The sequence below is a fragment of the Temnothorax americanus genome, unplaced genomic scaffold (genome assembly GCF_048541705.1).
Source record: "Temnothorax americanus isolate GAGA-0224 unplaced genomic scaffold, ASM4854170v1 Scaffold2, whole genome shotgun sequence".
Classification (NCBI taxonomy): Eukaryota; Metazoa; Arthropoda; class Insecta; order Hymenoptera; family Formicidae; genus Temnothorax; species Temnothorax americanus.
Window position 1 is genome coordinate 5664336 of NW_027509338.1, and position 25224 is coordinate 5689559.

The window sequence follows — 25224 nt, forward strand, 5'->3', positions numbered from 1 at the left end:
ACATTGTCTCGTATCATTGGTGAATCGATAATTTCTAAGTTATAAACTATCGAAGACAGAGAGCTTCTTCTTTTCAAAGAAGCTATAATTTTTAAAGATGAAGGCAGATAGTAAATGTTAGTAAAAAGTTCAATTTTGAATGTTTGCTAAGACAAAAAATTTATAATTTCGAGAAAATTGACTATATTTAAATAGTTAAAGTAGTATACCTATTTAAGAATAAATCTATTTAGAGTTTATGTGAAACCATTTATTTAAGAAGATATTCAGCTTATTTAAAAAGTTGATAACTTCTAAGAAATAATAATTTTTTTTGATATTTTATTGAAGAAAAATCCATTTCAAATATTAATCGAGGAATTCATATAAACGAAAGCTGATTTGCAGGGTTACCTTGTATAACGTGACGCAACGCAATCGCCAATTAAACGTATAATAAATGTAAACCTCATAATCTTTATTTGTTATACATCATATTATATAACCACTTAATTAAATATCACTGAAAAATACAAGAAAGAAAGGAAAATAGAGACTCTCGTGAAATTCTTTATACATTTACTCATTAAATAACATTGAAATATATTAATATTTAATTAACATTTTAAAATTTTAACTGCGAACAACTATTCTTTACTTAATTTTATGATATATAAATAATTATAATATAAAATTGAACAATAAGAAAATTACAACGTAGAGATGGAAAATTAAACGACAGATGATAGACATTCTTTTTCTGAAAGCAAAATCAAATACGTCGCAATATCGATTTCTCACGTATTCTACTGGCGTCCCTTTATCCGGCGAAATGGAGGGCGAAATGCAGTCGACGTTACGACATTACGTAAGCGATGCATGTAACTCTCCTGCCTGCGCTCGATTATGTGGGAAGCCGATCGCAGCGGTATATCTGTGAAAACGGCACATGTACACGCACAATCGAGGGATCGAATCGAATGTGTGATCACTGAAGCGTGACTTCGAGAGCGGTTTATGTACCCAAGCACGGGCCTGTGTGTCTTTCTCTCTCTCTCTTTCTCTCTCTCTCTCTTTCTCTTTCTCTTTGTTCTTCTCATTCGTAGGATATACTTTAGGTATCTTACCTTTTACATCCTATATATATTTACTATCTACTGGACATAGAGAGAGAGAGCAATAATTGCGGCTCCAGAGATAGTCAGGCAGCTTTCTCGAAACTCCCTGTTCCGCCAGTTTAGGTCGCGAAATCCAGGATCTCTCGCCCACGCAATGGCGAAGAGAGAGAGAGAGAGAGAGAGAGAGAGAAAAGAGGGGGGGAGAGGAGAAATTCGATAGAACGAAAAATATTCCTCGGTTTAAAGCGCGGGTTTTTATTTAATAAGTTTTTGTAAATTCGCGAAAAGAAAATAATTGTATATAAGACATTCCAGTTATATTCCGTTTTATTTAATATATTAATAACAATAAAAGTAAAAAATAAGAGTAAAAAATAGTAGTGAAAGAAAAGATAGTAAAAATGGCTAGATGAGTAAAATCCTTAATCAAATTCCAATAGATACCTCCAAACACATAATAATATATAGTGTAGATAATGCATATACAAATATACATGGTTTATAATTGTACGTTAATCGTTAGATTGATACAATAAATTGATAAAATTGATCAATTAGTGTTATAAAATAACAATTTTTTAAGCACAATTTACATTTTTAACACAGTTATACAATACAATAATTTATAAAAACAGGAATCGAATTTTTTTTGAAGGAGTATTTTCTATCGGATAACTTGATCGAACACAGCTTTAAATAAATAAACAAATAAATAACGGAATAAATAAATAAACATTCCGGTTATCCAGTTTTACGTCTCGTTCTCGTCGTCCCTTTCAGTCGTTGCCTCTTCCATCGGCCATTTCCCTGCAGTCGCGCTTGGCTCTACGATGATAGTCGTGGTCGGTGGATCCGTCATCACGATAGGTCCAAGAGGTTCCGCGGTCTGTTCTTCCGTCTTTGGAGGTTCTTCTCCATGCTTATCCTCATTCGAGGTTTCTTCGATACTCGGCTTGTCCGCGAGGCTTTGAACGTCTTGTGATAATTCCATGGTGGCGGCATCGGGCATTGGTGGTATCAATTCCATCGTTGGTACCATAGTTTTTATCTGACATTGTCGGCCCATGTAGCCCAAGGGACAAACGCATCTGCAAGAAAAGCGATCAAAAAATCTCTTCTAATATTTCTAAAGAGGTATTATAAACAGATATCATAAACATAGCCATAACTACGTTAAAATTGAATATTGCAAGAAAACGAGTAAATTTTTTATGGGTAAGCGTATTTTATTACAAGTTTAGAAATCTGAAAAATTGATAGAGTATCTAAGTTCTTTCTATAAAGATAAATTTATGTGATTAGGTTTTAGTATACGATACGTAAAACGATATGAGTAGTAATTGCAACCTGTAGACCTTACATTCAATGTGACATAACTTTCTTTTAGCAAATGTAATTAATTTCATAATAATCTTTTATTCCATTATAATTATATTATAAAGACATCTTAATAAAATCTAATATAATTATAATGTAATAAAAGATTACTATGGAATTAATTGCATTTGCTAAAGAAAAGTTATGTCACAGATCGAACGTAAGTCTACAGGTTGAAATTATACTACTCATATCGTTTTAATTGCAACTAAGAATAAGATAAGATCGAATTTTGCTCTATCTTACCTATAATCGCCATCCTCATGTGTCATGCTGATGCAAGTAGCGTTATTTCGACAAACGCCGGGATGTTCATCGCAATAGGTGAGCTTTTCATTGCATAGATCGCCGGCCCAGCTTGGCTCGCATCGACACTCCCATGGTCGTTTACACGATCCATGTACGCATCCTGGATACGGTACACATTCTGTGCAATTGGGTCCTGTCCAGCCGACGCGACATCTGCACGTACCTGGTCGTCTGCAGCTTCCGCGTTCCCGGCTGCATCCTTGCGCGCAGATTGCTAATAAAAATGCGGCATTTTATCACTATATATTATCGCACTATTAGTCTATTAATCTATTATATTAGAATATTATTCATTTTTTATATTAGAGCTAACATTAATGATATGTGTGTGAGATTGGAAAATAAGTTTAAATAATTTAATCTTTTTTTTAAATAAAAATAATTTTTTGTGTAGCATTTATCTCCTATATTAATTATTTAATTACCAATTTAAATCCAATTTTTTAATGTTAAAGAGAATAAATTTAATAGTGTTTTAAATTCGAGTGTTTTAAATTAGAGATTTGTTGGTACATAACTATATGTACCTATATAACAGAAAACTGTTAACTTTAATTATTCTGTAATTGTTATATTGCCATTTTAAATTTTACAATTAACTTAGTTTTAAAACATATTATTTACAATAGATTGAAAGTTTTCTTAAGAATAATTCTCAAATAATTTTATTTTAATATTAGTTTCTTTAAAATAATATTGTATTTTACTTTCATAAAATCACAAAAATAAGGAAATAAATGCAACACTTATCCGTCTATTTTGCCGAGAAATTTTTAAAAAAGAGAACAATATTTCTCTAGTGATCCCGAGAAAAGATTGTTGATCAGCAAACACGTACGTGATTCAAGACTATTTTTATTTTTTGGACAAGTCTTGCGCTCCTCGCCTCGCGCATCTCAATGTATATATATTTTTTATACGTTGTCAAAGTCGGTTAACGAAGGATCTTGTGTATATGTTGAGGAATGATTCCATCCTTCTCACTCTCTACTATCCGAATAGAAGAAAACTAAGATGATTCTCGGTGATAGTCACGGTTTCGTTTATTCTGAGAAGAAGTCTCTCTTTTGTTTGCTCTCGGGAATAAACTCACGTGTTTGACAAAGCAGTCCGGTCCAACCCGGATCACATCGACACTCGAGGGGCCCTTGACAGGTCCCGTGGGCGCAACCTGGTAGAACCGCGCACTGTTTGCACTTGGGACCTTGCCAACCTAAACGGCATCTGAAAGGAGGAATACGTTATAGATTCTGATTTCTCTCTTTCCGACACATTTGTGTCGATAAAAAAATCCTGGCAATTACGTTTTATCGCATCAAGTTTTTTAGTTATGTCTAATATTATAACTCTATTATATCTTCAAATTTATAAAGATATATTCTACTTTTAATTAAATAGAGGAGATGCCATTTTTTTTTGATCGGGCTGGATCTTGATAATAATAATAATAATAATAATAATAATAATATTTTTGTGTGCATTTTGTATACTTTTTCCAACTCAGCAAACCGATTATTTGTCGATCTTGAAACGCAACTCTTCGTTGGAAGAGTAAATCTACATTTTTAAATCACATTTTTAAATCTGTAAAGAATTTTTTGCGAAAAAATTACTCCAGCCAAAAGTTTGAACCTGGATCTTCCTCCGATCAAGGAGAACATTTTGTTTCAAGCGGCATAAATAAACAATAAGTGAAATTGGACCGATATGAATTTCATTGCGATAAATATCATCACATGTGTGTGCCTTATTAGACCACCAAGATCCATCTCGACCAAAGATGACATCTTCTCTATTCAACTAAAAGAATATTCTTTAAATTTGAAGATATAGAATTATAATTCACAAAATCTGTGTTTGATAAGTCTAATATTTTGTTAATAGTATGTAAAATCTTGCCAAAAATCTTTGCAAAATGTAGAGCATGCACGTGTAAGAAGGTGCAAGATTAATCACCTGCATTCGCCGGGTCTCTCGCAGTATCCCTGACTGGAGAGGCAGTCGGGCGCGCAAACGGGCTCGGAGCAGAACATGCCTTTCCAACCGGGATCGCAGGAGCACTCGAAGCTTACGTTACACCTGAAAGTGAAAATTTCTACGTCAAGTCCCTGCCTGTCTATCGAACAGAATCGATCGATGGTCACGAAAGACTGCTCCAAGCGAGGAAGCGTTTCGTGTTACACGGAAATTAGCTCGTTCGCTCACTCAAGGTGAAAGCAAAGCGAAGCCGATACGGGCTGTTGTTATTCAAGCGGCGTTCAATTTATATCGTTACGTGTGCGGCACGATAAATTGTGCTGCATTTATAGCCGCGTGGGTGCTACGTTGTTACTTAGTATAATTGTTGTGGAATTATCGAACATAATAAGAGATCGATGAAGGATTAATTGGAGAGTTTAATCTTCTCCAACGCGGATATGAATGATATTTGATTTTCGCGCTCAGCGCATGTAGAACAGAAATGCTTATGCAAAATCTGAACATTTTTTTTTTTTAGTAAAAGTACTAAATCTAAATCTTATCTAATTTGATTTTATAAAATTAAACAGCTAAATTTGTAAAAAAAACTAGAAAAAAATAAAAACTTTAATGATATATTTTAATGATAAAAATAAATAATCTATTATGTATAATATAAGAAAGCCGTAAAATAATTAGATTAATTCTCGATTAATTAATTAAATTACATACTAAAATTAAACGTAGCTATTATACATTTAATTAACATTATTTTAATATAACCAATTTAATTTGTAATAATATAATTAAATATAAATTCAGTAATAACTTAATATCACATAATATATTTAATCGACTTGATTTTATACGATGAAAGGAAATATGTATAATATTTTGTGCTGAAATGTAGTTCACATTTTTTTCAAGTTTTTATGTTAATGTAAAATTTTAAGAGATAAGAAGTTAGTATACATTTTAAAGCGTGCGCTTTCTCTTTATTGCGTATTAAATTAAATACTCGTACCTTCCATGCTGACATCCCGGTAAAGCCACGCATTTATCGCACAGTTCGCCGTAGAAACCTAGCTTACAACGACATTCTCCTGGTCGCCGACAGTAGCCTTGGAGGGGATCACAACCCTTGCGGCAAATCGGTACATCACAAAGATCTCCGGTCCATCCTAAACAATGTTTTATTACAAACAATGTCTTATAATTTGTATTAAAAAAAAATAATAAAAATTTTAATTATTTTTTATTTTTTACATAGCTCTTTTAATTAAAAGGTATATTCTGCTATGAATTAATTTTTAACCTTAAAATAAATTCAATTTATTTTAATTTAGCTGTAGAAATTTATTCGATTTAATTTAATAAATTATTCTTTATACCTGGCAAGCATTTCACTTCACCAGCTTCGTCGCAAATATAGTGCGAATTCGGATGTTGGGATGCTGGTATTTCGCACGCTTGCTTTTTCCATTTTGGAACGTACCTGAATGATTATATAAATTTGATAAAGTGCTAAAACTAAGATAACAGTTCATAACTTAATATAACAAGGTCTCATATTCTTACCAATCAGGAAACAGTGACACAAATACTTATCGATATCTATCAATATGCAAAAGTTGCGAAATGTCATCGCAAATGTTTCTTTGCAGCGCGATTCTTCGCGTTTTAATAAATCAGACAAACGCTTATTAATAATCCGAGAAATACGTTTTCTCGCGCGAAAAGAAAAATTCAATCACTATTGTGCCAAGGAAAACGACGTTCGAGAATGTTTTAAGAATGTGTAAAGTGATTAACTCACAGAAAAGATTACCGTCTACTTATATGATAATCTGAATTAAAAATCACTTACGGTTGATGAATTCTTGAAGATAAGAAACTCGATTAGTTAGAATGACATTGACACGGTTAGGATTTATTAAAGCCCAGTGTGCTATTTTAATCGCGATTATGATTATTTATGTCTTTTCTAATCGATAGTAATACGGTAAGGTCAGGTAAGATTATGATTGATTAAGTAGTTTATTGAGAAAATAAGAAAAAAATTACATCTCGTTATTAGAACGAGCTGGAAATTTTTCCAATAGTGAAATTTTTCCAAAGTTTTTGATAATAATACAGAAGTATTATTTATAGAAATTTCAAATTTATAATATAATAATTATAATTTTATAGATAATAAATATGTGATAATTCTATAATAAAGAAAAAAATCTACAATAAATCATAGAACTAAGAAAGTTTTTTAAAGTATATTCTCATAAAAGATAATTTTGTAGTTTGTAAACTACATATTATAATTTATAGTACAGACAAATTAATTTTTTTAGTATTCAAAATTACAATTATGATTATAAAATTTGAACTTGAAATAATTATACAACAAAAATGGATCTAATATATATATATATAAAATTATTTAGGATTATATATTCTCGCTATCTTCGAATGAACTACTTCTGAGCACTACGATCGTAATCTACGGTACCTATACCTGGGGCCGGCGGCGAGTCCAATGGGCAGCACGGAGGCCCCTAACGCCGCAATCCTGATTAATCCATTGTTCGCGTCCGATTGTGCGAGTTGATGAGGAAAGTTGACCAAGAAGGTGGCGAAGAGCAGTAGTATCATCATCTTGACTTGACTTCCGAGTCAAGACTGGGAGGACGAAGACGTTCAAGGCGAAGCCTAGGATAACGGGACCTTGTTCGAGGTCACGGCATACTTTTCACCGTGCGTGTGTGCATGTGCGTGCACGTACGTTCGCCTGGTACAGCTCTGACTTTTTAGTCGACTCATCGCGAGTACGTCACTCAGTCACTCGAGTTCAACGCACTTTGCGGACGAGAAGCGAGGCTGAAGAAAGTAGAGGGAAAAGGTCTTCTTTGAAAAAAGTTATTCCGAAAATCGAAGGGGATTAAAATATTCCTTAGAGCCAGGAGCTACAAGAAGTTGCAAGAACATTTTTGTTCGGTTCTTTTCTTCCGATAAAGGATTCTCGACTCTTGAACTTTCTGACAAAACAAATTTAAATAAAAAATAAAAAATTAAGACGTACATTTATTAAAAATTTGAGAAAAATTAGAAAACATAATATTGTATATATATATATATATATATACGATACAATATTTAATAAAATATTTAATGCATGGAAAGAAATTCCTGATATAATACACGTATAACAGTGTTTTTTTTCTTTTTGTAGACAATAAAGGATGCTTACAGTAGTTTTAAATGATAACTTCAAAAATGTTTTATTTTGAGATTTTTATATTAAAAAAAATCAGATTTTTTACGTAAAAAGAAAAAACAGAATAGAAAATTTATACAGTATTATAAAGTATAATATTAATGTTATGTGTGTGTAAAGAAATATATAACATAAAATGTGAGAATTTTTGGTCTTGACATTTATTTATTTTGCTATGAATTATATAATACAAGTATTGTACAAGACTGCAGCTATTTACAAATAAATATTTGGAGTTCGACACTGCTTGTCAATTTTCGGCGATAGGAACTCTTAGAATTCAGTCTATTCGTTGCATTGCATTGAGCTAGAACAACGTGTGTTTATGTACTCCATTACGTAAAAAAAATATATATCCAAGAGTCTGTAAAACTTCAACTAATCGCTACTTTCTTATTTACTGTTCGTATACCTTATAATACTAAGCTCTCATTTGTACATTTTATCTTTCCACATTCTTTGCTTTATTCGTACACATGTGTAGTTACTTATAATAAAATATTTACAAAAATACTGTTAGACAATTCAATAGCACATGTACCAATAATGCTCGATACATCTCACAACATAATATATGCATTTACACATTTGATCTCTTTTTAATGACAATTTTGCCTAAAGAGAAAACTGCTACTTGAAGGTACAATTAAAAAAGATGTATACGTGCAAATTATTGTTTTACTCAGTGCATATTAGATATAATTATTTGTCTATATTTACAAGTTATTTTACTCTACAAAGTACAAAATAACTTTAACGATTTTTGAATGAATCAAATTTTATTATATTTATCTGTTGGCTATTGCTGTGAGGTAAATAACTGCTATAAAAGTACTGCGACTGAGGATGATCGAGATTAAATACAATTATGATCGATGCATAAATGGTCGGAACCGACATAGAATTGTGACTCGATCATCCTCAGTCGCAGTACTATACTGCTTTGATTCCGTTTGAACATTGCCATCGCTTTGTATTCGTGTTACACTACTTCTATGCATATTGCAGTGGGGATTGAGTGAAAAAGCAGTTTTCTTGTACCATTTAAATATTCTATAAATATAATATAATAAACTATTAGTAGTAATAGTGATAGTTTGCTTATCGGCTTTCGAAGATCTCACAGCAATAGTAAGTGCCATGGGTGGTTCCCACTGGTGATGATACTCTTATACGAGAGGTTCTAGGTTCAAACCCTGGCTGAGGTAATATTTTTTGCAATAAATTCTTTATATCAATTTAGATACTTAAAATTAGCATCAAATGATTTAATTGTTAGGGGGGGATAAGGGATTCTACGTTCTCCAAAACGAAAACTGTGTTTTCAGTCTGACAAAAATCGGCGCGCGGTTTAGTATGTTGGAAATTCGTGTACTTGGAAATATACGAAAGATTTAAAATTTATTAAACAAATTTTAAATCTCTCGTTTTAATATCAAAGTGTAGCTCTCATTTGCCTTATATTGTGTCTTTGTTTGTGTTAAATTTTTGATAAGTATGATATAATATAGATACATAGTGTGCGCAAATATTGAGATAATTCGTTTGCCTTTGTGACAGAGAAACGCCAGATACCTGATTTATGTACCTTTCATCCTGCACACTGTTGAAAGCGGAAGACGACGCTCTTATGAGAGCAAATAAAGTCCCTGAGTTGTTCTCGCTAAGTTAAGCAAGAAGAAAAAGTTCCAGCTCCAACTTTTCTAGAAGAGTATCTAAGTTTCCTGAATCACATTTGCGTTCGCACCTTGCGTGCTCGCACTCGCGTCTTGCACTTTTACACTTGCGTTAACATTAATGTCCGTTTCCTTGACTCGCAATAGCTGGACTGGGGGATGACTGTAATTAGAGCACAATCTCAGCACACCTTGATTCATCAATTTCTTCTGCATCTTTGTCAGGTTTCTCTCCTTCATCAGCCTCTTCTCCGTCTCCGTCAAGTGCCGCCCCTCCTCTATCTTGCTCTCTTTTTCTATCTCGCTCCATTTTACAATCTTTATTCGATACTTTTTAGCTAAATATTGAAGCCTAAAGTAGAGGATTCCCAAAAGGCTTGCCGAGACGATTCCCATGAGCCCCACGATTGCTGGGTCGTCTAAAAAGTATTTTAGGTTCCAGACTGGTACTTTCAGGGTTCCGCAGACTCCAGTGTCGATGATGATCGGGTAGCTACCGGGACCGTCATCGGTGGCTATTCTAACCAAATATTTACCGCATGGCAAAGAAATCTGTGCCGATTCGCTATCTGTTACCTGTAAGAATAGAATCAAATTTAATATTCATGCACGAATTTGAATTATTTTAACTATTTGATTTTTTATTTAATGGATTTCGAGCATTATTTATAAAAGTACAATTTCATTTGTCATATTTGCACAACTTGATTTAAACAAACTTTTCAAGAATGTATGGCAATATTTGAAAATCCATTAATTAATTTGTTATTATAAAGAGATAAAATTTTCCTTCTTTTTTATAAATTTTACTATTACTATAAATTTTATATTAATCTATAATTTTTTAAATATTACTCTAAAATAATATATCATTAACTACTTTTTCACTCTATTATTTGTTTTCCATTTTTTTTAAATTTAGAATTCTAATGAAGTTGTAATCCCCAAGATTCAAGTGCCACTCAAAAAATGTCACAGTCTCACTAAAAATTCGAAATATACATCATATGAAAGTAAAAACTACGAAAGATTATCGTCATATTGTGTTCAATTGTATTGACATGTATTCAATTTTACTTGATAGTATCATTTTTGTTTTCTAAGTAATTTTGACGAATTTAAACTTACTTGCGAGTATTGTTTCTTAATAGTCACAAAGAGATCGAAACAACTTATTGTTAGCTCATATTTGAATCCACTTGCAATTGCAAAATGTTTAATTACCTGGTTGCCCATAACACCGTCTCCTGTTTCTTGTTGCCAGGTAACGACGAAGGACGATTTGTAATGCCTCTCCTTCTTGGCCCAGTGTTCAAAGATAGTTTTAAAGTAATTTGAGGAAATCCTTTCGCGTTGATTATTTAATTGAGTTCGCCAGTCGTGCCACGTAATATAGGCCTGATAGAGAGGACCGTAGGCTTTGAGCGTTTCCAGTTTTGGCCTCCACTTTTCCCAACTATAATAATGATAATGATTTTATTAATGACAAAAATGAATAAGAAAAAGAAATTTTAGCTATTTTGTTTAAAAAAAGCAATTTTTGAAAAAATTATTATTTTGGTTATAATATTTACATTTCATTGAAACAAACTTATCGTAAGCAATAGAAATGTTTCAAATGTAATCAAAATAAACGAGACCATATGTTTGTATATTGTTTCTCATTTTATACCGTGAACTATATTAGACCCCTTACATTAAAGTCCCCAACTTTGTCTCAAGTGTATTTATTTTTAGATTTTTTGTATTTTTGCTGGGAGTTATTTTCTTGATATTTTTTTTATGGAAATACCTGCATAAAGGTTACATTAAAAAAAGACAAAATACCTGTAGTGTCTAACCACGCCGTCTTCCGCGACGACGATGACCCAGCCGCCCGGTATCATTGTAGGCTGCTGTTTTGCGTAGTAATAATTTTCTTCTTCCCACATTCCTTCCAAATTCTTGTTCATTAACACAGCAACGTCATAGTCGTTCATGCGGATAGTTTCGTTTTCTTCAGGAGCCGGTAATTTGATCGGTTCGTATTTCTCTTCCTCCATCCCGCGTGTTTGAAAAAATGTGCACGCGGTTTCACAACCTTGACACTGAAAAAGGAAGGCATATGTTTATACAGAGAAGGTGCATAAGGGATGTATTGTATCTATTTTATACATTTTTATATCAATTTACATAAATTATCTGAGACAAGGTTTTACAGATATATTAATTAAATTTTTTTCCTATTGTGTGACTATACTTTTTGTGATTGTGATTCTCGTATAATAAATTAAAATTAACAAATAGAAAAAAAAGTAAATCGCTTTTTTCCCTAAACATTTGAGAGATCCCGGTTTTTTGTCCTAGTTCTATGCGATTGGATCTTCTTGGAAAATAGCAGGTAGTCGGTTTTAAGGATTTCGTCCTCTACTAGACTTTATTGTGTGAGACTTTCCTTTCTTTCCCGTAGAATCGAAAGTTATCTTCAAGCGACAATCGAGATTTTCCTCGCGCTTGGACGAACTAGCCCCCTCGCCTCGAGGCGTAATGAAAGGCTAGACAGATCGACCTAGGTTACCTGCGTACTCGTAAAAGCATCAGAAACACGAAGCTCTGATTCTGATCAAAGATGACGATCTAAAACAGCGCGCGAATCCGCTTCGAAGAGATTAAAAAAAAAGATAGTCTGGATACGAATAGCGAAAAATCTTTGAGATGCCGTTATGAATGTATATTACGTTTCATATTTTTTATTATAACAATTATTAGAGATATACATAAAAATATTAAGAGTAAAATAAATATAGACAAAATATATGTATGTGTGAAAAAAATAGACATAGATATATATATATATATATTAAATAAAATATATGAAATAATTAAATACTGCGTAATAAATAAACATCATATATATATATATATATATATATATATATATATAGATATGTATAATAATAATGTTGCAATAGGCATTTTGTCTTATGTAGGAATAGAATGTCAGGTGTTAGCGAGTTTAACGGAACGAAACCTTGAATCATCAGTCATATATATTATTTGTCTAAATTAAAATTAAGTAAAAATGATTGAAATGAGATAGACATTGAAATATATTAATATATATAACAGTCGATGAACCAAAAATAGATTGAGAACTTTTTGTTTACTTACATCTTGACTGTGCGTCGTGCATATATCTTCTCGATATTCTTCTTTCTCCAAAAAACCGAGATGTTCACAAGTGTCCCAACACTATAAAAAGAAATCTAAATGAAAATCTTATTCAATTTTAAGATAGCAGATTTTTTTAGATTAACATTTTTTTTTTAATTTTCAAATTTTTAATTTATAAAATTTGAATTATCATAGGTTTTAAATTCCTAAATTGTCAAATTCTTTAATTTTTTAAAAAGATTGAGAAGTCTAGACGGGAGAGATTCAGCAGCAAATAAAAAACCTCTCACGGCATATATGCATGGGATGCACGAGAAGAAAGAGGAGTTACTAAAGGGAGAAAGAAGAGAGGGGATTTGATGCAGAGGGAAGGGCAGGATAAAAAACGTTGAATCGGGCGATTTAAGCGAGAGAAGAAGAAGCGAGGGAGGAGGAAGAGGGCGAAACACCGTGAGGAAGGTGGAAATGGGGGTCAGGGGGAGAGGAAGGGAAACTGAATTAGCTCCAACCTGTTCCGGGCACAACAGGCATCGTCGTTGTCGTTGTCTTCATATTTATTGGGGTACCGACTCTCGAGTGGACTCGCCCTGTTCCTAAATTCTTTTCCTCTTTTTTTTTCTCATAGCCTATCTCTGTCCCTCCGTTTTTTCTCTCTCTTTCGATTCTCGATTACCCTTCTTATAGTCGCGTACCCTTGCTAAGCCCGATTCTCCGCTTCGAAGAAACGAAGGGCCCCGTGGGTTTCTCGCTAATGATGTTTCCCGAAAGCCATGCCGAAATATTCCCTTGCTCAAAACTCGAAAGAAATTTAGGTCCCAAGGGGTATGTTTTTATTTATATCATTATATAATATAGTATTATACTTTTACATCTTAATGCACATTACATTTCTGCTTAAAAAATATATACTACACGACCTACTATTTTTTTTACAGAACTGCTAAATTTTTAACACCGATTAGTTTTCTCAGCCAAATCAGGCCCGCCGATCTTGCGTGCTCTATTGATCGATAAATAATTAATCAGCCTAGAATATCAAGTTACGATTATTGCTTTAAATCATAAAACAAGAGGCATCTTAATCTTAATCTGAAACTCAGTGACTCGTTTGTTCGACAGTGGGCTCGTGAAATAAATGGGTGAAAAAAGAACAGCAATCATTTAGATAATTTGCAAAAGAAAAATGGGGATTTTTAATAATGCAAGATCCAAGAATAGGAGAAAATGAAATGAAAAGAAAAATAAAAAAATATATATTGTATATATATCTCCATGCATATTTTTTCCAATAATATATTAGAGAAATATTAGAAAAGAAGCATAATTATCTTCACATTTGCGTTCATTATTATTATTGTTAAGAAACTTTTTATATTAGGTTTATTTTTTCAATTTTAATTTTTCAGTAATATTACAATTATTAGATATTATTTATAATATTGCAACTTATATATCATATTTTAAGAAAGTGGATTTGTTTTAAGCAAAAAATATTATATTCACGTATTTTGAATCAATACGAATCTTATACGTTGAAAATATATTATTTTTTCCCCACACTCTGCATTACATCACGTACGTACAAACTTTTGTAATACATCAATAATATTTTGATTCAATGAACTTTGTTCCTTTGAAATTTTTACTCTCGGGACTAAAAGAATCAAAAGTTGCGAAGAAATCTCTCCCCTTTCCTTTGATGTCACAATCGCTGCACGAGTCTTCCTCTTTTCTCGAGAAAGAGGAGGAGGTGACCAACTGTATAGTGTTCGTTAAGGGTTTATTCCCGCCTCTCTGCAGGCCGTTATTCTAATGCGAGATGCTCCCTCGCCCCCGTGTTCGTCACAGGGGCCCGTACATAAATTTGTACGCTCGGCCCCCTCGGTCTCGCGGGACATGGAATCGATGGATCTCTCGAAATTAATGGACACCCCCTTTAACATAAAATGAGCAACGCCCTCGCGCGCGCGTTGTTGGACGATCTCCAAGTCCCCCCTAACTGCGATTCTCATCCATATGTGCTCAGGGGGTGGCGACCACACCTGGTGATTTTCTACGGCACTCTCTCCTCATAAAATCGACACCCAAAGATTTAGTGGCACCCTATCCGATTTCCGGTTGCGATCAGTGCCACTTTTGGACCGCACACGTATGTAGATTACACACGCAAGATTATGTTGCACAAACACTTTCTGTTTATTTCTTTTTTTGAAATAAAAATGTTTTTATATATATAATATAGAAAAATGTTAAATAAAGATATACACATCATACTTTTTTATGTATAACTTCAAAAAAGTAAAAGATTAACAGCTTTACATTTACCCTATTCCATTGCGAATTTCATTCTATGGCAGATAATAAATTAAGTTTAGTTATTGATTATTTTTAACTAATTTGTGCAATTATTGGGATACTTTTTAAATTTTTGGAATTAAAATTTTCCGGCATTTTTTATTAAAAATATTAATATTAGAACGAATAATAAAATCGTAAATTATTTTCAACCATTTTGTCGATAAGTTATATATAGGAATGCAGGAAGTATATATTTGTTTTTACGTTTCTTGGTTTTAATCTCGGTTTTAGAAGCAGCACAATTATTCCATGTTGCTGATTAGAAATAAGAAGCGTTTTACTATAGAATTTTTCCAAAAGCGACTGTCGTGCGCGACTCTCGTATATCGAATATCAATTAAGTTGAAAATTTGTTAGAAAAAGATGACGTGGTGCAAGACGTTCTTAATTACCTTTTGACAGTCACTTATTGGAATTTTATTTATTTCCCAGCAGTTGCCGTCGACCATGTGATGTCGCAGGCACATCGATCGGCACTGCGCGATCTGGATGAACGGTCCGAAATCCAGTTTGGCTGCCGCCAAGGCCAAGGTCGCGCAGAATATCAGCGCCGGAAGCCATGCGATCTTCATCCTCATTTTCGATAACAGAGAACCTTATATTCCTCACTTTTTTCACCACAAAAAATTACTATTATTATTTTATTTCGATTAAAACTCCAAGATATTTCGCGATCTGATCGATCACGGATCGTGCCGGCTGGACACGAGAGCCACGGGCGTGGGTTCCACGAACGAAATTTCGGTGCGACTGCGGTCCTTCGGGGTTCGGCAACTTCCTTATATAACCGCGCGTCCCTCCACTGCGCGCTCCGCGGGGTTTTTGGGTCCCCACCCTTGCTGAGTTACCGTGAAGAGCATCCCTCGTAATTATACGTCGTCGTCTCTCAGCATATGGCCTGCCCCGAGGTCTCAGTCTTGACCGAATTATTCAGCCTACATGAAATGTAGGCCAGTTTGTCGAAGGAAAGTCGCGACGCTACGAATATTTCCTAGCTCGGATTAGAATATTCTTTGTGAAACAAATAATATTTCAGTTGAATGACTCTGTGAATAATAATGGTAAATAGAATGAACAACGAATTAATAAACAGTTAAATAATAATAATACGAAAATGCAAGCTAACGCTTGATGTATATAGCACTTAGTAATAAGTTTCTTTGTAGCATAATGACTAATGGTTTTTCTATGATAGTGATTGATGAACCGATTTCAAATAGAAAACAACTGGTATTTCTTGAAAGAATTTTTGGCTTTTTTTCCTTGAAAACAGTTTTCCATGACATGACACAATAGCGATACTGAACAAAAGAAAAACCATTAGTTTTCTATATACAATTGAGTTTTCATTCTTTTATCTTTTTTAAATCAAGAATAATCATGCCTACACAATGTATGCAAAATGCAAAAAAACGTAGATAAATATATAATTAAAACTTTAATATAAAGAATAATTTTCAAATGTGCTTGCTATTCGTAATTGTTATTAAATTTTACATATTATATTCTAATTAATATTAAATTCCATATTGTTACAAACCATAAAGCGCCGTGATTTCACGAGCGACGAGGAAGAAAATTTAATTTGTCCCGCGAGTTAATTTCGATTCGTATCCAAGTGCCGCCAAATGGCCAGTTTCATTGTGGTAGAAAAGTGGTTTGTGTTGGAAGTAAGATGGCGTTTTTTGGGCCATATGCCGTGCGGGGATCTCGAATCATAAACCGGAGAGTAGATAATTATAATAGGTCCCCAGTGTAATTATTATGTGAAGATGGTAGAAACGATTTGCTATCATCATCTAGATACGCACTTTACGATTCATCCTTCTTTTCGAGAAAATTTGTACGCTCGATTTACAAGAAAAATTTTTTTTGAATAAAAAAGATTATTAATTATGAGGAATTTCCTGTAACTACATTATAAATTATGCTTATAGACTTTTTCTATTGAGTAGTCAGGTATAGATAAGGCATCTATGAAACATATGTATCTATTTTTTTACAATTTAATTTTATTAAATCAGAAATTACTGAAGGTATTTATTATTTGTATTAAAAACTGTAGATTTCTACAAATTATTTATAACATATTCGTTGCTAATATTATTATAAATAATAATAGGTTTTGATTTTTTGGATTTCTCAGAAGAGAGCGGTCACGCTTCAACCTTACCATTATGGTCACGAAATTTAAGCGCAATTAGGCGTTCCGCCTATCCAACAACCGGAGTCCACTGTGGGGAGTCTTAATGTAAGAAAAAAGGTGGAGAAGATCCAGTGTGGATCCTTGAACGGAAACAGACGCACTGCGGATCAAATAACCGACCCACCCATCGAAGTTTGATATTACTTCGAAAATTCGTTGCGTACTGCCCTTCCTTCTCATTCAGCAGGTACATGAACTGTTCCACTCATCCTCGCAATCGGGGAAGAAAAATAAAAGATATGGGAGTGGGAGGGAAAACGAAGCGGATGAACAGACTGTACTGCGTCTCCCGCCGGAAGTCGGGGTCTACGGGTGCCGCGCGCTACGTCACAATGCACAGGATGTGTACAAATAAGGGTATTTGTCCGCGGCGGCTGTGATTGTAGGGTGAAATATACGTGACGCTAAGAGCGAAGGTACGAGAAAGCTGGGTTGCATCCCTCGCGCTTGTGCCCGACGGTAAAATAGAAAAAGGGGGCCCGAATGATCCATTCATCTAGGCGGTCGTAGTTTAGGGGTGGTGCACACGGATCGCGAAGGCTCCTTCAATAGACGCGAGAGTGACGTTTCATTGTGCGCCGCGCTTTTCTCACACCTGGACCAGCGCGGCTCAGCTCCGCTCCGTTTCGCTTCGCTCGAGCACACAAATATTATCTTAGCACACATAGCTCCTGCGTACAGAACTCGAGAATAACATGTGATTTACGCGGTGATTAATTAGTCTCTTGGTTTTCCGTCAATAACAATTAGAAATGATTGATTATCGAGTTGGTTCTTGCTTCGCGCAACGTATTATTGTGTTCTAGGCAACCGTCCATTGCCTTAACGGTCTAATGCGAAATAATAACTTGAAGTTTCAAACTTTGTTAATTGCATTATGTCAATTTTTCTTGAGCTATTTTTTTACGCTCTTTTTGGAATTTTATATTATATTTTTCTTTTAGAGATAATTTCTTTAGAAATATTTCCATAATTGAAGAAACCACTACTACTACTGTTATACTATTTTTACGGAAAACTCGATTTATAACGACGTCTCTAAATATGTTTAATATGCAAGATATAAGAATTCTTTTTATTTTTTTCCTATTTATTTTAAAAGATTATATTTTTTTTTATTGTCTACTTGCATATTCTTTCTATTCCGCGAAATACCTTTTTGTTTTGTCAGTCATTCTACATTCAATGTTTGTGGCCTCAACATTTTTGAATGATTTTGGTTCATCCGCCGTAGATAGCATGAAAATATTTTTCTAGGATTCGGTGAGCATTTGTTATGCATTCTTGCCTTATTTTATTTTTTTGCCTATCGCATTATCGCATTCCGTCTGTCACGAGTGTACGAGTTCTGTACTTCTTACGAACGCTGATTGTTTATCGGCTTTCGGGGACACGAAAGATTATCTCGGGTCGTGCGATTTTCCATGCGATTATGTCCATTTTCCAGGATTTAGTTCTATCCTGTAAGAGGCAGAACTTGTAAGACCCTCATCTTTCCTCGTCAGTCGCCTTCCTCGTCTTGCTGATCGAGATACAGATTCTATCTATTGCTCGTATTTTACCGCAACTGTTTTCTTCCGGACACTTTTTGTTTCGTGTTCTGCAGAATCTTTGTTATACAAAATACTACTTTTGTATCTCGTTTCGTAAAAAGTAATTATTAAGAAAGGAGAGTATTTCGGCATCTTTATTTATTATTAATGGCGCCGCATTGTTTCGGACGCAAAATTATTCTGAACGTAGAATTAACATCCTGCAAATTTTGATAGTGTATTTCGAGGACAACGACCTAGGGTATCATTCGCGCACTATTTGTCGAATAAGCCTAAAGATCGTTGACTAACAAAGCGGAAAATTCAGGCCGATTCGTTTCATCGAGGAAGGAAAGCGAGAGCTTTGAAAGGCAGTTTTCGCGTCAAATGTGGCAGTGACAAATTTTTATTGTGGTCGCCTCGCTTCCCCTTACTCTTCGATTTGTGCCGTCATGCGGATTAAGCTGCGGCGCAGACATATTTCTCTAAACGACAGGTGATGGTGGAAGTCGCTATTGAGAAGCCTCGGATTTCAACTTTTCTACGGAGGAGGACTTTGGCGGAGATCGACCGACACAGTACATCTGACAAATTCTCAAAAAGCAGAATTTATAGTCCATCCAGCCACCGGTGGGACATTCTTGGGTCAAAAGCGTGATTGGGAAATTTACGACTTTGTCGCGCGGGGAGACGTACTTTCTGCTTTTCTTCGCCCTTCTTCCACTTCTTTGCGTTATATTGTAAACGCTACATTATATGGTATATTACTACAGGAGATAGCGTTATTAAGTTTCAGAGCTTTTCACTCTTGAAAGCATTGACGTTCTTCACAGCGTGAAAGAAAGAGGGGAATCGCCCTCAAAATCGCCATCAAAATCTTTTAGTTTTGAGTTTAGAATTAACATTCACACGTTATGTATGCTGTAAATTGAATTTTTCTATTGAGTTACCTATCGCATCTTTTTGGAAAAAAATTATAAGTTTTTCAACTTGTATATAATATTTAATGGTAGTATATAACAATAATCTTGTGCGGTAAATATTTTTTCTCGTGCGATAAAAGAAACGAACATGGAGAATGCATAAATACATATAATAAAAAATACACATATTGTGAAGAATAGAAATATTCTTGAAATTCCTTTAGGACCATTTTTTTTAGAACCGTTTGTATCTTTTGTTAGATATTGTTTCGAATATTCTCACAAAACATTTTCATAATCGCTTTCATTCATTGTTTTTTTCCGGAAATTATGGTCGGTCGTCTTTTCACGGAAATTAGGATGATTTTGCAAAAAGTTTTTTGTATTATATTCTTAGCTCATTCGATGGTTTAAAAAATACAGGCTTTTCGAAGGTCTCGATACGGTAATTACGAATGTGATCTGCAGGCAAGCGAACCAGAAAGTCAATTGTCCCGTCCCACGTTCCATCTTTCCGAAACAGAAAAGATTCATATGCTCTAGCTTCTTCCTTCAAGGTTTCGTTGACGCCACTTGTAAGGTCAACGTTAATTTTAGTTTTTGTCCTTTTTCCCGACAATGTGGTGACGATTATGATTTACTACGACCGACAAATCATTGCCATACTTGAGAGAAGCTGTGGTTATACTCCAATTTCAATAGTTTTATTTTTTAAAGAATTGTCAGGATAGTACTAGAATATAGAACCCGAAATATTTACGGAAATAACCTGTACAACTGAATTATATAGCAGTTTCTGTATTTCATATTTTTTGTAGGTATATATACCGCATGCAAACGCAAATTGTAAATATAAAGCCACATGCAAATTTCCAAATTGGTCGATGCACAAAAGAACAATGTATTTTGTGTTCTTCACATCCCGTTAATTTGCCGCGCGTCTTTCTCGTGTGATTGCAATATGCGGTCTTGCATGACAAAAGGCGTTCACAAAAGGTAACACGGCTAATATTCGCACGCACGTGCATATGTGCAGTTATATGGCCCATGTGTTTCAATGGATTCACCATTTTGTGATGAAAAAGAGAATTGTTGGACCGGCTGCCTAATCGTCGCTGAGGGCACAATCGTAAAGTCGCGAAAACCACGCAAACCGCAAAAAGAATTTTTTATACGAGGAAACGTGTCGCAATTTTTTATTATTTTAGAAAAGATAATTAGGACCTATGATTCTGCGAAATTAAATTACATGCATCACATGAAGAATATGTCTTTTAAAAATGTCAAATATTTCTTCACTTAGAATCTGTATCTAAAAATATTTCCATATTTTGTAATAATTTCAATTTTAATATAATTTTTATTATATATTGTATATATACAGATATAATAATTTATTCTAATTACAATTTTTTTTATTTTGGATTAAAAAGTTACGTGACGGGTAATAAAGCCAGGTCGATCCTAGGAACCCCAGTAGGCTGCATATCGGGCCTAACCGCATTAAGGTTACGCAGTAAGGCTTGAAGCGGCGAAATTGGTCGGGACCTCATCGTGCGATCATTATGCTCCTCCATCGTTTACAACGTTCGTAATTCGTAAATAACAGTGTCGGTGGGAGCGCCGTGGCTCCGCGGGCGTTTAGCATATTTTATAGAGAAAAGGAGCGGAAGAGAAAAAACGAAAAAGTAGAACGCTGTTCGATGCGGGAGGGATGGAAATTAAATTCGGCAAGATGAGAGCGTGTATAGATGCGCAGGCAAGATTTTATTTTATTTTCAGATAAACGATTCAAGAGTTGCCATCACAATCTGTAAAATTATTCCGATAGACAAATTTGATATAATGCGTGAATTAAATTATGAAATTACATACACAGAATATAAACGTTTAATAACAAAATTAAAATTGTCACATTAGAATTATTTTTGTATAAAAGAGAGCGGATTATATAAAATAGCGTAAATTAAATAAATCCACGAAGATTAATATTATAACGAGGATTTTATTATTTTCATTTAATGTTTTAAATTATACAATAAATTACTTTAGTAGAATTCTTCTTGTGTAAGAAGCGGGGTTAGAAAACAGCGTAAATCGTTCGAACGATCCGGAAAATTCAAAGCGACGTGTCCTGAAATTCCTTATACCTTCGCGCTTCGTCCTGGCTTCGTCATATGCTCGATCCAGAGACGCGCGTCGATCCATCATTCGGAAGAGAAGCAGAAGTGTCCGGCGGTATCTGGGATACGTCAAAGCCCCGAGTCTCGCTCGTGCACTTCGTCTTTTCGGGGGGAGAAAGAGAGAGAGAGAGAGAGAGAGAGAGAGAGAGAGAGAGAGAGAGAGAGAGAGAGAGAAGACCATTTCGCGCGCGACCATATGGTCGCCGGCGGCGCAGGTCATTATTTTCTAGCAGAATTGCTCAGAGGAGAAATCCAGAGGAAAGGGAACGTGGAAAGGGGAGATCGGGGCCCACCACGAAATTGCTCGAAAATTACTCGGCGCACCTCGCCCGGCTTTTCGTTTTTCGGGGATAATTTTATGATCCGGGGATTTTTAATTTGAATTTCAATACGGAGCGGAGCGCACACGATCCTTTTCTTCCCCGCGTGCCCCATTCTTCCTGGAACGCGATACCGGCTGCTACGATGAAAGTATCGATTCGCCGGATGGGTGTCAGGGTATCTGTTCCGCTTAAATAAATTGATGCATAACCTAAAATAGAATAATTATTAACTTTATATATAAATTAAAACCTTGTAAAGAAATTGATCGAGCTTTATTATAAATTTTGATATTAAATTTAAAACATACTAAATACCACGGGACACCGTTACAGCGATGTATCATGTATCTATAGTCTATAATGTTATCGCATGTTATAGATAAATCATAATTTTTTTGTGCTGTAACTTTACACTTTGCTTCGACGTGTCAGCTATGTGATACATTGGTAGCACTTAGGATTTAATATACGTCGCTTTTTCTTGACGTATTAAACTTTTTATTGACGCACCATTATAAGATCATGCCGCCGCAGTCATGCGAGGAGGGCTTAAAATACCGGATATGGAGATCGTATATATTATATACGTAGAAACTTAAGTAGCATTTTATAAGAGCGTTGTCGTGTATACATTTTTGTCGGTTCGTTACTTAAAAAAGTGACTTAAAACTTTAAAAAAGTAGCTACTTCCCTCGCTCTCGAGAGATCTTAGTGAGACCTCGGATTCTGAACACCTATACTCTCATGCAGATGCAGCCTTGCACGAATTTCGTCTGAAACGCTCTTGGATCGTTTACCCTGATTTGCATATTTCGTGAAACATGCAGCGGGGAACGGCGTGATAAACTAAAATGCAATCTGGAATAGAATATCGCGGCTTTACGATGCTATTAAACGGCACAACGTTGAATAAATACGCACGTGTGTAGCAAGAAGTGTTAATCACTTCCTCAATTAGCGTTCTCTCGCGCACGATCAGTGACTATAAACCTATATTTATTGATACGACATCGTTTGAGTGCACATATGTTACATCTGTTGCAATAACATTTGATTGCACACATCAGTGCGAAATATCAGATTTACTTTACGGTAAATAGAATTAAGATATAAAGCCACACTATTTTAATAATTGTGTAACAAATTCAGAAATTGCTCAGTTTCATCACTTTTTCTCTTTGGCTTGCGCTCGATTTTTCTCTTTTGGCTCTAATCCCCCGTCTCTCATAAAATAGAGAATAATAACGCCCTCCTCTTTCCACCTCCTGAACATTTTTGGTGGACTCACGACGGAACTGTATTTTTTCCTCTCTGAAGATAAATCTGCCCGCGTGCCATATGTCGACTTGATCCTGGAAAACGTTTTCCGATTTCTCGCATGCAACAGATGGCCGGGTAGGGCGGTTCGTCCTCTTCTTGAAGGATCTGAAAATCCTATGGGAGCGATTCTTTTTCTCCGATATGTTCTCTCTAGCCACAAACTAGCAATTTGTATTATACATCGGAATATCGCTGAAATTAAAAAAAAATATATATTAGAAAGTATTATTTGTCTGAAAAGTCTTTATACATTTTGGAAAATTAATGTTATTACTAGAAACCGTAACGCTAAACTAGAAGCCGTAACGAAGATAAAAGAATTTATAGATACAACGATCAGAGAGAGAGAAAGTTAGTAAAGAATTTGAATATTTTTTAGATAGGAAAATGAATAAAATAATTAGATTATTGTACAAGCATCGACAACTATAATGAGTGAGATCTAAGCAGGAGTGATTTAAGTCTCTTCTAACATGAGAGAGACTATTTAATATAATATAATGTGTGTGTGTGCGTGTGTGCGCGTGTGTGTGCGTGTGTGTGCGTGTGTGTGATTATAGTGATTTAAACATACCGTCGTTATTCGGGAAATAATTCGAATTAATGAAGTTTAAAGATAAGAAAGTTGATAATAATTTTACAGGTCTTGAATATAACAATTTTTGACATTTCTCACAATATATATTTAAAGATATTAAAGATTAATTAAAGACATTATTAAATATAATATCTAAATATAATATATAAGCAAAAATATCTTATATACATATTTAAAAATCACGTTTTTTAGTTTTTTAATATGCATTCCAAAAAAAATAACAAAAAATTAAATTAAAAAAATTAAAAAGATATTTATAAAATACTTTTTTACATTTATTTACATATAGAATCCTACATCTTGAATATTATTTCAAGAAATTGAAAAAAGATCTTGAACAAAAAAATTTATTTTGTCCTCTGACGATTAGAATACGTGGGATATAAATTCCTATACGAATTTAAAAGAGGATAGGGAGTAAAAATGACGCGACACATCGCGAAAAGAATGTGTGTGGGAAGGGACGATCTTCTATTATAAATCATAAGGATGATTATGTTAAAATCCAGCTAGGGCCAGCTCATTAGTTCGCGAAATATCGTCCGGTTTCTCTTTTTATCTCGTCTTCCCAAGGCTATCTAGTCGAGGCTGGCGAGGGTGGGGAGGAGGGAAGAGATGAACGGCGTAGAAAACAATTTGGACGTCCCATTTGAGACCCGGGTAGTGCCTTAATTAGTCCCACCATAGCAGATTACCAATCAGCAATTCGGCAATTACGATGCGGTGATTTTTCAACCTGCTGAGTATAACGTTCGAGACTTTTTAAGTAAGGGTGTACCGATAGGATATTGATACACGAAAATACACTTTTCTTGATTTTTCGCTCGTTAGACATATCACATATTACGAAAAAGTATCGAAATAAATGTATAAATATATTAATGTCAAAAATTCATTTTTTTCTGTATATTATTTTTACAATTAAATTTGATAATAAAACAA

The 25224-nt window shown here is 34.3% G+C and overlaps 2 protein-coding genes and 1 long non-coding RNA gene across 7 annotated transcripts in view; 1 reads left to right on the top strand and 2 right to left on the bottom strand.

The window, feature by feature from the left end:
- The window catches only part of LOC143896896 (uncharacterized), a 214793-nt gene that overhangs the window by 8999 nt on the left and 180570 nt on the right, over positions 1-25224 (top strand). The gene's annotated exons all lie outside the window — the stretch shown is intronic.
- Positions 1420-7403, bottom strand: LOC143896995 (uncharacterized). 2 transcript variants are annotated; one of them, XM_077405261.1, is made up of 7 exons: positions 7246-7403; positions 6134-6237; positions 5767-5923; positions 4740-4862; positions 3877-4007; positions 2721-2997; positions 1420-2185 (listed from the first exon to the last, which is right to left on the bottom strand). In XM_077405261.1, the coding sequence occupies exons 1-7, from the start codon at positions 7389-7391 to the stop codon at positions 1849-1851; spliced, it is 1275 nt and encodes a 424-aa protein (XP_077261387.1). In that variant the 5' UTR covers positions 7392-7403; the 3' UTR covers positions 1420-1848. The 2 variants fall into 2 exon arrangements, with proteins under 2 accessions (XP_077261387.1, XP_077261388.1); XM_077405262.1 differs by having other exon boundaries at positions 1421-2185; positions 7252-7403.
- LOC143896938 (uncharacterized) lies at positions 8156-16171 on the bottom strand. 2 transcript variants are annotated; one of them, XM_077405122.1, is made up of 6 exons: positions 15590-16171; positions 12837-12917; positions 11514-11773; positions 10911-11142; positions 10223-10262; positions 8156-10105 (listed from the first exon to the last, which is right to left on the bottom strand). In XM_077405122.1, the coding sequence occupies exons 1-6, from the start codon at positions 15773-15775 to the stop codon at positions 9726-9728; spliced, it is 1179 nt and encodes a 392-aa protein (XP_077261248.1). In that variant the 5' UTR covers positions 15776-16171; the 3' UTR covers positions 8156-9725. The 2 variants fall into 2 exon arrangements, with proteins under 2 accessions (XP_077261248.1, XP_077261246.1); XM_077405120.1 differs by having other exon boundaries at positions 8156-10262.

Excerpts from the sequence above, each read along its gene's own strand:
- LOC143896995 (XM_077405261.1), bottom strand. The coding sequence starts at position 7,391 with ATGATGATACTACTGCTCTTCGCCACCTTCTTGGTCAACTTTCCTCAT. Across the intron at positions 5,924-6,133 it reads TGAAGTGAAATGCTTGCCAG|GATGGACCGGAGATCTTTGT; the intron begins GTATAAAGAATA and ends AACATTGTTTAG. Across the intron at positions 2,998-3,876 it reads CGGACTGCTTTGTCAAACAC|CAATCTGCGCGCAAGGATGC; the intron begins GTGAGTTTATTC and ends CATTTTTATTAG.
- LOC143896938 (XM_077405120.1), bottom strand. The coding sequence starts at position 15,775 with ATGAGGATGAAGATCGCATGGCTTCCGGCGCTGATATTCTGCGCGACC. Across the intron at positions 11,774-12,836 it reads GCACGACGCACAGTCAAGAT|TGTCAAGGTTGTGAAACCGC; the intron begins GTAAGTAAACAA and ends TTCCTTTTTCAG. Across the intron at positions 10,263-10,910 it reads ACGGTGTTATGGGCAACCAG|GTAACAGATAGCGAATCGGC; the intron begins GTAATTAAACAT and ends CTATTCTTACAG.